General features: G+C 45.7%; 1 protein-coding gene across 1 annotated transcript in view; it reads right to left on the minus strand.

Moving 5' to 3' along the window:
* SNTB1 (syntrophin beta 1) overlaps positions 1-17,102 on the minus strand; it is a gene marked incomplete at its 5' end in the record, with an annotated part of 117,166 nt that overhangs the window by 3,319 nt on the left and 96,745 nt on the right. Inside the window, 3 exons of the mRNA XM_082479991.1 lie at positions 1,571-1,761; positions 3,547-3,743; positions 10,619-10,758. Of these exons, the coding sequence (XP_082336117.1) occupies positions 1,571-1,761; positions 3,547-3,743; positions 10,619-10,758 (528 nt within the window). The remainder of the gene's footprint in view (positions 1-1,570; positions 1,762-3,546; positions 3,744-10,618; positions 10,759-17,102) is intronic.

The raw sequence follows: 17,102 nt of genomic DNA on the forward strand, positions 1-17,102 counted from the left end.
CGCGCGCTTGCTAAGCGTGACAAACTTGTCAGTGCGGGCAGCAGGTTCGACACTAGGTTCACATCAAAACAAACCAGATTTGTCTTTCCACCAGTCGTGCATCAACTTTGCTGAGAGCTACTAACAAATTCCCTTCGGAAAGCCTGACAATAAGCAGTTCGCAGAGCGTATGTTCTCAAAGGTGATGTGAAGAATTAAGCACTCGGTGCGCTCAGGAACTGCTGAAAAAATCTGGCAGGAAAGACCATGTTAACATGCATAATTTATGGTAACTAAACTGCTTGTAGGAATAAGCACCTTATTTTTAGGCATTGTGACAGCTAACTTAGGGCCTAAGCAGACAGTTTGCACTACATCTGTAGTCTTCCATTTTTTCCAGCAACTAGATGTTAAAAAATGTCTAAAACATAGCTTGTTGTCATAACATAAAGTCCCTGTGTGTTCATTGGAATTAATACTCTCATTCTTAAGTTCTTCCACCTGCAATCATTTAAAGAGTGAAATGAATACATATAAAAATTCTAAAATTTGGCTGTGTAAAGAACAATTCGTTCTTATATTTAAAAAAACTTTCATCCCTCTTTGCATGGTTTTACCATTTTATCTCCCTTTTTAGTTTATCTTATTCTAAAGCCAGATTGCAATCCCAAGCACAAATACAGGCTGGGCGGAGAATGGATCGAGAGCAGCCCTGAGGAGAAGACCTTGGGGGTGTTGGTTGATGAGAAGCTCAACATGAGCCGACAATGTGCACTTGCAGCCATAAAAGCCACCTGCATCCTGGGCTGCATCTAAAGAAGCGTGGCCAGCAGGTGGAGGGAGGTGATTCTGCTCCTCTACTCCACTCTCGTGAGACCCCACCTGGAATACTGCGTCCAGCTCTGGAGCCCCCAACATAAGAAGGATGTGGACCTGTTGGAGCGGGTCCAGAGTAGGGCCATGAAGATGATCAGAGGGCTGGAGCACCTCTCCTATGAAGACAGGCTGAGAGAGTTGGGGGTGTTCAGTCTGGAGAAGAGAAGGCTCCAGGGAGACCTTTCCAGCATCTGAAGGGCGCCTACAAGAAAGCTGGAGAGGGACTTCTTACAAGAGCATAGTGATAGGACGAGGGGTAATGGCTTCAAACTGGAAGAGGGTAGATTTAGCATGGATATGAGGAAGAAATTTTTCACTCTGAGGGTGGTGAGGCACTGGAACAGGTTGCCCAGGGAAGCTGTGGAAGCTCCATCCCTGGAGGTGTTCCAGGCCAGGTTGGATGGAGCTTTGAGTAACCTGGTCTAGTGGGAGGTGTCCCTGCCCACGGCAGGGGGGTTGGAACGCGATGATCTTTAAGGTCCCTTCCAACCTAAGCCGTTCTATCATAGTCATGCTGAACTAGAAAGCACAGTGTCTAAACACTGGTACTGGAACCTGGTACTGTCCAGCTGTTATTAGAATAGAATAATTTCACTTGGAAGGGACCTAGAACGATCATCTAGCCTAACTTCCATTAGCGCTTCTCCACCCCCACAGCCTGAAGGACCACCAAAGAGATGATAATGTGCATCTCTCTGCTAAATGCAGTACTTACAATTTCTCCATCCTTTCCTCCAAAGTCTAAATAAAGCATCCTTATCCCATCATCTGAGGACATTTTCAGTTTTTCGTAGGGATATTGTGCAATTGTCTTAGAGAAGGCACCATCTTGCGGTTCGGTTGTAAGAGAGAATCCATGTTCATAATGGATGGTCAGGCGGCACTCCTGGCTTTTATATGTGCAAGCTGAAGAAGGAAACAAAATTAAGACTTCAACACCCTTAAAAGCAACAACTTCCATTTGGCTGCAGATATCCACATCTGACATTTCATCTCAACAGTATCTTGTGGAAACTAATCTTTCCTGAAACTGGGCTGATCATGCTCTAGCTGTAAACCTGCAGATTTGGAAGAACATCAGAAGCCCTTCTGTTGTGCAATGTCCAAGCAAGGATTGTTAGTTATGGTGTAAACACACAGACTAAAATGGTGCTCAGCGGTTACAAAACTGGTCAGTCCTTTCAGTTATTCACTGCCTTCTTCATACTGCAGCGTACATCCATGTGCCAACACAAAAACAATCTACTGAAGTTTAAGAAGGCTCAGGCTGGCATTTCCTCCTTCCAAACCTTCACAAAGTCACAGCTACTCTTCTTCTTACATCTGACATACACAGCCCAAATCAATAAATGCAGCGCACAGTGCACAAGAAAATTAGACGCTGTAAAGGATTTCCCTGAAGTATTTTGACAAAGATGAAGATGCCCCTGAGTCCTCATTAGTGTTGTGGTAATTGAAAAAGCGCCCAGATGATCGTATACGATAGCTGCTGCAGCAGGAAGGCTGCATCTTCCCCCACACTCAGAAACATAGGCCGTGATCCAAATTAAAAAATTGAAAGAGTTTAGGTGTTCACATTCCAAATTCCCCTTTCCAACACTTTCAGAAGAACAATTCTGCCGAGGAGGAACCTCAGCACTGGGATAAAAGCACCACGATAAAAGAAGGGGCTGATGCTCTCCTGTTTTTGGAAAGAAAGTCATCAACGTCACCAGGCTGAGGAGATGGACATCCCTTTTGGGTGGTTCCCACTGAAGACCCTGGTTGGTTTCCACATCGGAGACCCTCGCAAAGCAGCCTGAGCTCCCCGCGAGTCACAGGTCAGGACAGGCTTCCCCACGCTCAGCAGCGCACGGCTGTACCTACCTGACAGCTTCAGGAACTCAGCGCTGCCCCTTGTCGTGGAGTGGATTTGTGCTTCGGCTCTTGCTCTCACATTTTTAGGCAATGACGGGAGACAATACTGAATTTTAACAGCCCTGTCAACTGGAGAGCTAAGGGGGGCAGGACTCCCAAATCCTGGGGGCACTCTGGAAAAAGGTGCAGCCTCAAAGCCCCAGAGCCTCCCCAGGCTAGCAGCTACCTGGCCAAGCGGGGCATCGCTCCAGAACATTACTGCAGCCCATTACTTTTGTTCCAGTTGATTTTGCACGTAGCGAAGTGCTGAAAAGTGACACCCTGATCTTCAGGGAGGAAAATGACTAGCTGTCAAAATGTGGGTATTGGACTAGTTTGTATCTTTTTTATTCTTCTCAAGTGTGCCGAGCTGGGTGAATAGATGGCCAATTCACGCTTGTGAATGTGTCGATCCTCCTCTGCCTCCTCCCTCTGCAGGACAGACTCCTGCCAGGCTCTCAGGGGTCTCCCGAGCCTCAGAAAAATGCTCTTTTCTGTGGGTTTCTCTGACAATCACTCCTCCACGACACACAGCCCTACATGGCTGACTGCAGACCTGTGTCTGAAACAACGTGCTAAAAACAAGACCAAAAGTCAGAACGAAAGCGACTGTGTCACTGGCCACGGCTACCACACCAGCTGTGACTGGCTCAGAAACCAAGGGGGCGATGTTATACACATAGAACCCTAAATGCGTACATTGTTTGAAATGAATCCCCTCTAGCAGAAGGAGCTTGAACTGCCCGTGAGTGTCACGAGGAGGTGTAGACCTGCAGCGCCGCAGGTGGTACTCACATGTGGTGATTTCCGTGATGAGCTCCGCAGAATTGTGGCAGCCCTGCACTACGCTCCTCGTCCACAGTGAGAGGTCTCGGCTAGTCTCCGTCCTGAACAGATGTGTTTCGATCCCTTGCCTCGTACCGGTACGGGTTGCAAAAGACAAATCCACCCCGGACTGCGGTGAGCCTTTTCCTGGGCCAGAATGGACCAACCTGCAATTGGATTTGAAAACACATCAGGAAATTATAACGCTGAGACAGTGCACTGCGCCAAATTCCCCACCTGACCACAGTTCTGCTCTGTATGTTCCTAAATGCACACGGTTGGGAGCACGAGAACTTGCATCTCCTCTGTATTTGAGACTAAAAGTGACTCCTAGTGACGTGCAGAAGAGTGAAGGTCAAAAGCAGCGAGTACTGAGGCAGCCGGACATGCAGGTGATGATGGGGATGTCCCAGAGGGCCTTAAATTCCTAACGAATTGTAGAAAACCCCATTTGGATGAGGAACTGCCCGAAATCGTCGACTGGTCTGTTGAGATGGGGTTTGGTGCACAGATACAAGTCCTCGCTCGGATGAGGCAGCTGAATCTGACTTTCACCGTCAGGCTGCAGTTGCCATAAAGCTTAAATACCGGCAGACAAACTCAATGATAAATGCTGTCAGATAAAGTAAGAAGTTCTGTAAAATATGCAGATGCCAAAGTACTGTCTTGTGTATACTTTTCCCATAAGGAACCTGCAAAACGCAAAATGCTGCAGCTATTTGCAATCTGAAATTCTCTCACATTTTGCTGCAATTAACTTTTTTTTTTTTTTTTTGCCTGGCATCAACAGCTGATCTCCCATGACCAGGAAAGGTTTGTTCACCTGGGCAAACGCTAATTGCGGGGAATACTTTTGAGCAAGAAGATCAACACCTCATAATATTTAATTCTTCTTTAAGACTGTCCTTTTGGGTTTTTTTTCCTGCAGAAGTGTGGACAGCAAATACAGAATTTGCTCAGGGACATGACACTGATTCAGCTGAAAAGAATAATCCAGAGGAGCTTGTCACTTTGAGACCCAGGCACTAACCTTCCGAAGGAGCCACAAAATGAAACTAGGGAATTTCTTCTGAAAAGCTTATTTCTGTCTTGTGTCTCCTGTTTCATATTTCATACTTCATATGAAACTGCAAAGTAAATACGTAGCTTGGTAGTAGAATACTTGTGCTGAAGCACAAAACATTAGATTATACTAATCATCTACTAAATGCTAATTCACCCTCAAATTATTGTTTTGCAGCTGGCAGAATAGTTGTCTGATAGCTGACACTGGAGAAGTATGCCATCAAACAGATGGTTTTTAATAGGAAAAAAAAAAAGCAGAAAGGAAAGAAAAAGCATGACTTTAGTTTTTCAGTTATTGAAACACTAACCATAGGGCATCAGAAGTTTTCCCCAATTCCCTAGCAGTCCATGCTGATATTTGGGATGTGCATTGGGCTGAACAGATGCGTTCCTCTTTCACACCCCGCTAGAAGGTTTGCAAGATTTGTTCGTGTTCAGGTTTGTGGTAACTTCCTTTGGATTTTGAGCATCGGCCTTGATTTCATGGTCCCAGGAGGTCCCGGGAGGCAAGGGGTAGAGCATCCCGGGCAGAGCAGCCCTGCCCCTGTGTCTGGGCAGGGAAGTGTCATCCAGAGAGGTGGCACCACTCTCTCCAAATGATTTTTTTGCCCCCATAAGGGCTGCATTAACACCCAGTTCAGCTTTGATACTTGGGGCCTCCAAACTGCACCCGGGCAGATTTTGCAGTCGGGGAGCCGGCAGCAAACAAACGGCACAAAACCTTTTATTCCCTTTCATTTGGCGTGAGGAGGTGCAAACTGTGATGGGAAGCTGCATCTTGATTAATTAAGACAGGAGACCGGGAACTGAAATCTGCGGTGCCTTTGGCTGCTGCCTGTCCCTGGCCGGTCTCCCAGGCACAAGCAGGGCCACCACTCTCAGGCTGCCTTTGCTACCGGGGGGACTGTGGGAAATCACATCAAGTTTGTCACTAAAAATAAAAAACTATCCCATCTTCTCCCTGGGTCGTACCTTCTCCTTTACACAGCGCTCATCAGCTGTTCTAAAAATTACTTTCTAATACGTGAGATACTGAATATGTGACAGACAGATGGTTCCAGTGTTTTATTTCCTTTCAAATCCACCCCCCTCTACATCTTCATGCTTTACCCATAGCACCGGCATTTTAGGTTTTTCAGCATATGGATAGAATGAAGATGTACTTTACAAATTAAAGTATTTGTACACATCCAACATGAACCTTGTTTCTTACCTGCCTTCTCATTCACATTATCCCCTCATTAATAAAAATTCAGTCTCACTACTTCAAAAACATATTTAAAAATACAATTCCAGACCATGCTTTGGAAAATCATGCAGTTAAACATGAACTAGACAAATACGCAGGGGAACATTTGATAGTATTTATGTGCCAGCTGTCAGCACTGATGGATTTGGGTACAAGTTAAAGGACTCCCAAGCTTTAATAAAGTGGCACTCACACGCGCGATTTCATTTATGTAAAAGGTGTTTTATCCTGAAGACCACGAAAAATACCTTAAAAGGCAAAAGAATAGTCTTAGAAACTTCACAGGAGGCTTCCCCTCACCCCCGTTGCTGACTGCAGAGGGGATTGTGTGCGTGGTGCACTCTGCACCCCAGAGCCGAAAAGGCACCCCAGAGCCGGCCCCGGTAATATTCACCCACAGTCCCTGAAGGTTACTGGGCTCCGTCGAGGTTTCTGAGATGTCTGCAAGCCCGCAGGAGCCCGAGCGTGCTTCTCCAAAGCAGCCAGAGCCGCAAGAGGGCAGGAGAAGGTTGGTCACCATCAAGCGTGTCTGCACAGCACGTAGACAGCAGGCAGCGGCTGTGAAACGCAACTCTTGGCGTGCTCCAGCGGGCCAGGGAGAAGCTTCTAATCTTCTCCAATTTCTCCCTTGTCTCACTAGGTTTTGGGGACCTTTTTGGCATTATTGTTTGCAAACATGTGACGGCGAGATGGGTGCAGTCAACCGTGAAGCGCTGGTGCTGGGTGAGAGGCGCTGGTGCTGGGTGAGAGGCACTGGGACCTGCTTCTCATCCAGATGCTATGAAAAGAGTTTCAACCATTTACTGCAACAGGAAAATCTAACGGGCTCTTCAAAACCAGTAAAACCGGCACTGACATTCAAAGCAAGTGTTCAGCTACTCATTTGAGATTTATCACAGAAAAGACCATGATTCAAGTGCATCGACAGTCATGCAGCTCTGCCCTGTACAAATCCACTATCATCTGACCTTTTTTATGTCCAAACCACTCCTCACCCCTGACTTAGCGTTTGAAACCTGCTCTGGAACGGCTGTATTCTCTGGAAACCAGCGCCCACGCTCTCAGTTCCTCCAAGCTCTGCCCTGGAGGGAGCCACAACCACCCCCACTGCCCCGGGAAGAGCAGCGGAGAACTTGCAGAGTTTGCAGGCCACCTCATACACCTTCCCTGGGGTACTCGGGGACCCCAGTGCTCCCCGCCTGCCCCTCTCTCCCCTTGCATAGACGACTAATCGGTGTCCAAACTCCTTCCCCAACTTTCCATGGTATTAACTATCAAACTGCTTTAAATACTTTCTGGTTACTGACCTCAGCTTCGCACAAAGGCTACTAACCTGATCTTTAATCAGAGTCCAACATGGGCTGCTTTTTTTTTTATTTTTTTATTTTTTTATTTCATATCTGGCTACAATAGATAATGCAATACGATTGCAAACATTTAAGATGTAATTACTCAAGGCCCGTTCCCATGCTAGAGGGAGGCACTGTTATTCAGGCATAAGGAAACACTGAAACAGAGATTATGACAAAAAGGTCCTTGGAGTCAGGGCTACGAGCCAGCTGCTGTGCCTCCTGGTGCAGAGATTTAAAGGAACAACTTAAATCTCCTGATCTCAGTTTTATTTGAGCTATTACTTATATTCCACACAAAGCCGGGAAAGACTGACTGGAAAATATTTTAAAGTCTTAATAGCATCCATAGGTTGAAGGCAAACTTATCAACAAACAGAAAGGGCATGCTGAAATTCTGCTGTTAAAATACTGTAAGAAGATTGTAATCCTGTTACCACTTTCCAATTTTCTTTGCTCATTATGTCTTGGGTAGATTAAGCATGACTCTGTACAGTATCTGGCACCGAAGTTTTCCAGTTTCAGCAGCTTTTCAAATATGCATTAGCTAAGCAAAAATGTTTTCCCAAGGACTCATAAAAATCTGAAAGATGGGAGCAGCCAAGATTACAACATGTGGTCTGCAAACTTTCCAGGTGAAAAGTTCTAAATTGCACTGATCAATGCGCAGAGGGGATTAAAAAAACCCATCACGAGGAGGGTAATCACTGACCGAGCATGAACACAGCAGTCAATACCAACAGCAAACCCTGTGCATTTTTTGGGTATAACTGTACTCAGTGTGACAGATCATAAAAGCAGAATCCTGCAGGGTTTTAATCAAGAAATCCAAAACAGTAGGTGTAATGATTTAGGGAATCTGTCAATTGATGTAATCTTCTCACCCTGGGGACTGATGTACTTGTATGTATTCATCGGATTGCGACTCCATTCTGAACCTCGAGTTCTGTATATCTGCTGTCTTTTTACCAGAGTGGTAAATTCACGGTGATACTAGTAAGAAATCACAGGGATGGGGCTGCAATGGTTCTCAGGAGGTCACCCGGCACATCTGCCTTCTTAGAGCAGGGCTAATTCTGTCGACAGACTCCTGAGGGTTTACAGTGCTACCCGACTGTCAAAGTCCCCAGTGATGAGGATCACACACCTTTCCTGGAGAATCTAATCCAGTACCTCATTCACACACCAAGTTTTTCCCAGGACCTACCCCAAACCTCCCCTGCCACAAATGCAGACAACTATGTCCTGTTGTACCCAGCAGGGACCTGGAGAACATGCTCCCCTGTCCTCCTCATTGTTTCTCATCTTCATACTTGAAAACTATTGACATATTTTCCATGGACTTCTCTAAATTAAACAACCAAGGAAGTATTAAGTATTCCCATACCGATAGTGTGTTCTAGGTCTTAGATTTGCATTGCTTTCTTGTAGAGCTTCCACAGGGAACTGGCATCTTTTTGGAAGTGCAATGCCTCACACGAAGGTGGTGTATCACCTGAGGCTTTACTCATGCTCTGTAGATTACTACATCTGCCCAACGTGCAACACCTGCTATAACCCAACATGACTGTCTTTGTTTTCTGAACAACATAACACCTTAGATCTAAGCAATTTCGCCACACTGCCCAGATGCTTCCGAGCAGAGTAACTATTTTGTCAGTCATCCTCCATCCCAAACAAGCACAGCTGATTATTCCCCAGCACTGAACTTTGTGCTTTTCCTTTCTGAACCACATCCCATGTTTCTTAGAGACCATTTTCCCAGTCCATAAAGACCCTTCAGCAGCCTGACATACACGTTAAGTGACTTCTCATTCCCCTCCAGCGTGAAGGTTGATGCTCCTCCACTCACACAGGAATCCCATCAGACCGGGAGATGACTATCCCCACCCAAGGCAAGCCAGTCTGCTACCAAATCTGAACTCCTGCAAAAAAGTAATTAAGTAATAGACCCTCCAAGAAGAGGACTTAGATAGTTTGATCCAGTAAATCGGTGGTCACTGATGACTGGGACTGGTGATGCCCACCAAAGGGCTGTCTTGACATGTGACAACACGTGGGTAGGAAGGGGCTGGGTGCGTTGCAGGATCTCTGGTCACTTTAAGGAGGAGGATTTGGGTCCATGTACAAATGACACCCCCGAAGCAGCAGGGAAGAACTGTATCACCTTCTGCTGGGGCGCCCTCTATCCACAAACTCTTAGTGGCCTTAGTGACACACCTGGACACAGCCTCTGGCTCCAACACCTTACCCAGTTTTCATCGGGCATTGTCACTTGTCAACCTGCACCGCCACAACGTGCAGCAGGCTGCAAGCTGCAAAGCTCGAGGCTCTCACCTCACATTAGAGCAACACAGGGTGAGTCAGAAGCCAGCTTCCCGGGAAGCCTGAAAGCTCCATCATGGGTACGTAGACTGGGACAAAGCAACCATCAGCGTAATTCCCCAAGCTTAATTTTTTTTTTTATTTTTTTTTTATATAATGATTTAGAAGCAAAGCCTCAGTTCATTTGGGGAGAGAACTGAGGGAGGAAGAACAGAAATTAACTAATGAGAGTGCAGTAAGAGACCCACTGCTTTTGGCCATGTGCTACCAGCCCTTCTGAATGAGAACCCATTGAAAATGGTATAATAGAGGCCTGTAGCAAAGCCAAAACAATGGAATAGCAGCTCTTTCTCAAGCCCTTTGACCACACTGGCAGAGAAATGTGATTAAGATTCACATCAAGAAGCACAGACATTTTCCACTGCATAAAGACAGCCATGGGAAAGCTCTCTCTGAATTAGTGTTGATGGGTACCTTCGAAATAATGCAGACAGTTATTTCCAACCTAGATTCAAAGTTGTGTCTTCCAAGCTTACCATTTTAAGCTAAAAAAACCCAGGGATTTGTTTCCTGAAGCAGAAACACAAGCTGTGCTGAAATTAAGTGTCTCCATCACCCGTGCAAGCCCCCAAAAGCCCCAAACCGGTGGTGCAGAACTGCCACACCAGCTCGTGCAACTCAGGGCAACAATTTCACGTTTTTCAGCCTGGAGGAGCGGCTGGAAATCTGAGTGCTTCTGCCAAGCCCTCAGGTCTGCGCACTGAAATAGCGATCTCAGGAGATCGAGCTCTTGGCTTTTTCAGCACTCCTGCCTCTGGATCCAGGCCAAATGGCCATGTCCATAATCCTTCTGGTGTTCTTCTGGCCATCAGCCTCGGCCAGAACTTGAAACGGAGAAGTGAGGAGTTAAGCTGAGCATATCTGCCCATTGAAGAAGAATCTGCTTCTCAAACCACAACATTTCAAGCGTGACGTGTAGCTGTGCACCAGCTATACCTGTTCCTGGCTGTTCCCACCACTCTTGCAGCAGTTGTAATAAAAAAAGCGCAGGTACCTGGTGGCTAGCAGGGGGTAGGTATGCAGGGGGCTGAACCAAGCTTCCTTCATCCGCGGCATGCTCTCATATATTAAGAGGTCTTTCTCCGTCAAGACCACTAACACTGGCTTCCAGTGCTTCTCGTTGTCTCCTGGCACCTGAAAAAGAGCAAAGTCTCAGTGAAACAACAGGAGACAAAGCTGCCGTTGTGCAAAGCCTGACGATATGAACATGCCGAGTCCTGGGTGAATAATGAACAAATGAGAGTTTTACTTCTTTGGCTTTTTGACATCTCCAAGTGTATAAATTCATATAACCGGCTGCAACAGAAAGGGAGTAAAGTGCAATGACATCTGCTGCTCTCGTTAGCACTGCCATTTCCAGCCCTCCGCGCAGCCTCCCCTTACTACAGGCTACTCCATAAATCCAGGAGCGGAAGAACACCGAGACAGAGCTGGCTGTTACTTACTTGTGGTATGCATGAAAGGAGTTTAAACGTGTAATGTGCACCATTCGCGTGTAACTGGCACATTAACCTGAGTGCTGGACGCTACTGCTGCTGGTATGAGTGAAAAAAGCTGCAACACCATCACTATTAAAGAGTGTCAGGCAGTAAAAAATAGTGGTTTGGGAGCAGATCCTTTTTCCTCAGCAGTTCACGTTTTCATTGCCTCTCCTTCCTTCATACCATTCCTTCAGTTTTACAAGTGCCAATTTGTACAGAGATCCAACCTAAACATGGGGTTGATCTGAAGCACTGACTCGGTGATAGATCTGCATCTACATTTCAGACCCATCTGGAGAAGACGTCTGAAGTCTGGGGCATCAGAGCCTTTTACTGGCTGCAGAATCCAGATGTGGCATTCTATTTTTCAGGTTAGACATGTGGTCATCCCCAAGGCTACACAATTACTGTTATGGGGACCAAGTATGGATCCTGGTTCTACTCTGGCAGCATAGAAGTGTCTTAAAGTAGATGGGAATATGAAAGGGTCTTAGTTTCAAGTAAGAATGAAGCTCTTGTCTTTCACAGACAGATTCATTTTCCTTTTGGTGCACATAAAGAAAAAGAAACCCCGTTAGGCAGTGACACTCACAGCCATGCTTTCAAACCCAAATATCTCAGCTGGGTACTAAAGGGAATGAACCAAATTCTGAGATTCACCAGAGAATACGGTTGTCTATGTGACTCCTCCATTAAAACCTTCTCCGGGAAAGAGAAGCAGTTGTCTATGCTGTTCTATGGTTGATGCCACTGGGCACATCACTGGGTGAAGAAACACATAAAAAGGATCAATCAAAGGTTGGCCAGGCTGGGCATGGCACAGCCAGGAATGGGGATTCAGATCCTTAAGTATGATGTGATGGATTCAGATTGAGAACCACATTTGAAACACTTGTATTTTATATCAGGACAGGGTCCCACAAATTTCTAAAACTTTTAAGGACGTTCAAGACAGCTGTAAGATACCTTCGCACCACAACACCAAGGCAGATCTTAAAATAAGATTTTTGGAGTGCATAATTTTTAAGAGGTATTTTTCCTTCTGAATTAAGTTCTTCCAATAATCGTATTCCTGTTTCAGCAGTATTTGCTCGTTGGTTGTTCATGTCTATGTGTTAATCAACTTAAAGTCATAAATTGTTCATCCTTTTAATTTCTTCAGAAGCGTCAATACTTATTTACAATTTTCTTGTGGTGACAGTTTCTTGAAATGCAACCTTTCATTTTCAAATAGGGATGAATAGTGAAGCCGCATAATTAACACACCTATAATTAGACTCTAGAAAGAATGCAAAATCCAGAGTTCTCACAGCCCGTGTACCATGGAAATGTTCGCATAAGCAAAAAGCATTCTCAGCTTCTTAATACCACGGTTATTAACTACAGTTAACACCCCAGTTCCTAGCATGGGAATATAGAAATAAATGTTACAGTTAATGTTAACATTTAATAAATGTTATGGTTAATGTTAACATTTAATTTTTGAGCACCTGCCCGTGTTCTTTAACTAGAAGGATTTTAGGACGTACTTTTGAAGAATTCCAGAAAAGAAAAAGGAAGATAAAGATGAAATCTCTCAAAGGATGAAGAAGGGGGATGTTGAGATCCTTAACCTGGAAGAGTGAACAGGCAGCGTACTGGGCTCTCACTTCTTATTCTTCAGTGCTGTGGCCACAAGCGACCCAAAGACTACAGGAAGCTGCTCACAACTTTTCTGCGGAACCATCCTGCCTGTGCAGCGTTTCCAATCACAAGCTTTGCTATCAGGTGGCTGGTCAGTCAGCTGTGACTCCAGAAAATTTGGGAAACGCTGTTCCCTGTAAAGCAACTACAAGAAAGGGAATAAAACTCATTTTGCCAGCTGGTCCCACAACTATTTGCTGGACAGCCGTAAACATCAGAAGCCGGAATTTCCTGCGCAGTGAAGCCCACAGCTTTGCCCCAGTCCTTCCCAACAGCAGGGTGACTAGGGAGAAGATGTGGCACGGTGATAAGGTATTAAAGACTTTTTCTCAAGTATATGTGACCTTACGCCACCTCTCCTTGTAGGATGCATCCCCTGTTTGTAGGGTGTATACTGGGAAGGGGAGAGAGGAGAACGATGTTTGCCTGCGTCCTGCTAAGAAGCCCTCCCCAGTAAGAAGGGCCATGCCATACACACACTTCTAATCACATTTTTTAAACCTCGCTGGGACCATAGCTGTCTCACGGGTAAGGAATGCTGGTGTAAGCAATACCGCTGCTATTTCAGACCTGAAGAAGGATTTGTGTGCCTGAAAGCTCGTCTGTTTTTTTCCAACTCTAACAGCTGATCTATTAAAAGATACTGCCTTTCCTTAAAAACCTGGAATTGCATTACTGTTCCCTGATTTTGCTGGGGTTTGGATGAGGCTTTAATAGCTGATGCTGTGCTGTTCAACGGGCAGTTGGCACTTCTGGAAGGTGTCAAAGAGAACACACTGTCCCGTAAATGGTAATAGCGAATTTTACAAAGGAAGAAGAGAGGCTGCAAATATACCATTAGCCTACGGGGCACATTCAGAACAAATCAGCATAGGAAATTAATCCAGATCAAGCATACCAAGCATGAGTATAAAAGCAAATCACGAAAGCAAAAAGCATGTTGCTTACGGGCAGCTGAGTGACGGATTTGTTCAAATTTTAAAGGTTTTAAAATCTGACATATCACAAACATAACATGAAATACTTCTCTCAGAGTACGTTTAAGTATCATTTGAGACACATTTGAGAGGCACCCTTTCAGACGATGGTTAAGGCCAGCTTCTTAGCCAGAATTTTGCAGAAATCTAGCACTTGTGCTCCAGTTTCTTTGTTCCAGTTCCCACTTGCACACATACAATTCAAAGAGCATTGATCTGTGTTGCAGAAAAATAAAATCGCCACCCACTCGAAAAAAACTTTTCAAACTCAACCCCTTGTCAAAGTTAAAAATGTTAGATCAAATCTAGGTGAACTAGAGAAAAGAAAAATCAATACTCCTCAAACCTCCCGCCGCAATAAAATGAATCAGCACATTTTTTGCTGGTCTTCTGGGCACTGTTCAGGTAACTCCAAGCAACAGGTACCAGTGCCCCCTCTCCGTGCTCACCGCATCTCAGCTGAGGTCACTGCTCAGCTGCTGAAATTCCACTTCAAGACAATGGAGCTGTAAATGTTTATACCAGAAGCAAACTTGTTTTTTTCCCCCTCCTAGACACACTGTGCCTCTAGATCAAAGTCTTGAAGTACAAACCTGAAAGGGGAGAACATATTCTAACAAAAACCCCCCGAGTGCGGTGAAACATCCTTTTTGCTACTCGCAAAGCTCTTTGCTCCTCATATACTCACCCCATGAAGTGCAAACCCCACTTTTTCCCATATGCACCTCTCTGGTTTTTCTTTCCAAAGTCAGAAAATATTTCGCGTACAGCAGGGATGAAACTTGAGTACAACAAGGTGATGACTGGCCCTGGGCTCACACCAGAGGAGACCTGTGTTCGCACCTTGCCCAGCCACAGCCTTCCTCTGCAAAGTCAGTCTAAATGCTCTGCGTTTCCATACAGACATCGTGGTCCCTGCCAGGATGGCAAGTGCTGCTGTAACACGCACAGTACAGAGTATAGACATAAATGTGAAGGAGGACAAGGAGGGCCAAGGATGGCTGCTGTGTTTCAGCAGAGAGGAGACTTGCCCATCAGCCTTTGGCTGACACAAGAGCAGAAGTGCTTCGATGCAGAGAGCAGACGGCTCACACAGCGTTAGGACACACCAGATCCCACCGCATCGGGGACGCGCCTGAGCTCCGTCTGCTTCTGGATGCCTTTGCAGTGGTGGGGCAGCATCGCTCCAGGCTTTGCTTTAGGGCCTGAAAGACCGACTCTGCAAATAACGACGTAGCAAGCTCAACGCCACCTGTATGACTGCTCCTGCTGGTTTGCTGGCAACTGCTCATGTGCTTAAGGCCACTGCTTGCAGTGTGCCCTTAAAGAGTAACTCCTCTGATACATAGCAAACAATATCTCAAAGAGGAGCCAGCTTGTTTTTCCTGCAGGTGATGGGGACCTCTGGCCCCTTTAATGGGTGTCATAGCTTCCAAATCCTTAATAGTTTTCACGTATAATTAGTTGCCGTAAAGACAACGGGCATCTCAGTGGAGATGATAAATGCTTTTAAAAACCATTTGGCCCTTTGCTCTTTCATCTGCCAGGTCTCCTTTTCATAAAGTTTTTCTTTGAATTTCAGTTATTCATCCACTTCAGGCTGCCAGGAATGGATGAAAGAATACTTTTAATCTATGAGGCTCACAGATAATTAAATTAGAGGCCTCAGTCTTCTCTGGAAAGCGGTTTTGTATTTTCATTAACTCAAAAGGGACATTTCAATTACATTCCCTGTTTAGTAAACAAATTATATATTGCCAGCAGACTCCACTGCAGCAAGTATCCAAAACGTGGCCTTTCAGAGAATTGCTGTGAACGTAGCAAGTTTACGATTACAGTAAGTGGTTTAACCCCCTTTTCTGTCACCCCCTCCCAAATCCCGGAGCTATACTATCCCCTCACACAGAGCACAGGAGGAGCAACCAAGAATCTTCTGAACCTTTTTTCTTGTTATTTTCCCTCCTCCCTCACTTTAAATCTCTCCGTGCTGACAAGAGCCAGCTTTGACGCAGGCTGGGATATGCTCTGCTACGTATTTCTTGCCTTTTCATCGTCTTTTGATGAAGGGCTACATCCATGTTCTGAATAAATTTGATTCATTTACAGACACCTACTTGTCAGTTCCTGAAAATAACAGCTTGGGCTGCAAGGATTTTTGCAGCGATGCAGAAATACATCATGCAAACCCCAGCGTATGCAACAACGCTGGTACTTCTGTCACCTCATTTGATGGGAGGCAATTTGCAATGCAGGAGTGGGTGTAAGCGACAGCCGTAGGCAGAGGATATCAACACCTCCCACGCCACACGCGGACGAGATGTGTTTCACTGCTAAACTTTGTAGTTTTAAACAGGAAATAATGTGCTCGCTGTTTAGGGGGGAAAAAAAAAAAAAAGCTAATGAAAATGTGTGTGCTGCTTTTGTTCTTGTCTCTCTTTGACCTCAGTGACGGCTCAAAGGTGGCTTGTGCCATTATTAGATCTGGATTACAGTCAGTGCATACACAAAAGTCCCCCAAAGGGCACAATATTGCCTCCTGTGAGCAGCGAGCGAGCGATGCAGACGCTTGGCTGTGGTGCCACTGCTGTGCGAGCAGCCAGAGCCACACGGGTCAAGTGGGAACCACAGCGGGGACCACGCTGATCCCCCTCTTGTGCTCTCCTGAGCGGAGCTCGGGGGTACCCTGGCAGCTGCAGTTACGGGCAGTGCTCAGTATGGACAGGACACCCATTCTCAAGACAGGTCTGTTCAAGTCTGAACTCCTGCTAAATAACCTTTAAAATGACAAGACACAAGCCACCTTTTGTCAAAAGTAACAGAGTCAACCACGTCAGCACGGCAATATGTTCAAGCCAATGTCCTGACTCTCTGGACTAATAAAATTGTCAAAAAGCTCTGGCTCATATCCAAATGCCTCTAAATGTCAAGAGAAGCACCTCAGTCCTCTGCACTCCCTTCCACAAGAAGGGCAAGTGATCTGAGACCTTCCCTACAGCCGAACAAGAATGCCCAATCCCAGTTTTGTAGTGAAGATTTGCTCCTGTGCTCGGTGAAGACAACCAGAGTGTTTCTAATGACTGTTTAGGTTTTGGACCAGGGCCTTGGGAACCAAGCCTGGAGGGCTGCATGTCTCCCACGCTACGGAGAAGATGAAGCCAAATTCTTCTCGGAGGTGCACAGTGAGAGGATGGGATTCAATACCCACAAGTTGAAACAAGGGAAATTCTGATTTGATACTCAAAGAAACTTTTTCACCGTGTCGTGGTGGTCAATCACTGGAATTGACTGTGAAACATCCACCCCTCGAGATACTCACAACATGAACTGGGCAAAGCCC

This window comes from Vanellus vanellus, assembly GCF_965231255.1.
Source record: "Vanellus vanellus genome assembly, chromosome: 2".
Lineage (NCBI taxonomy): Eukaryota > Metazoa > Chordata > Aves > Charadriiformes > Charadriidae > Vanellus > Vanellus vanellus.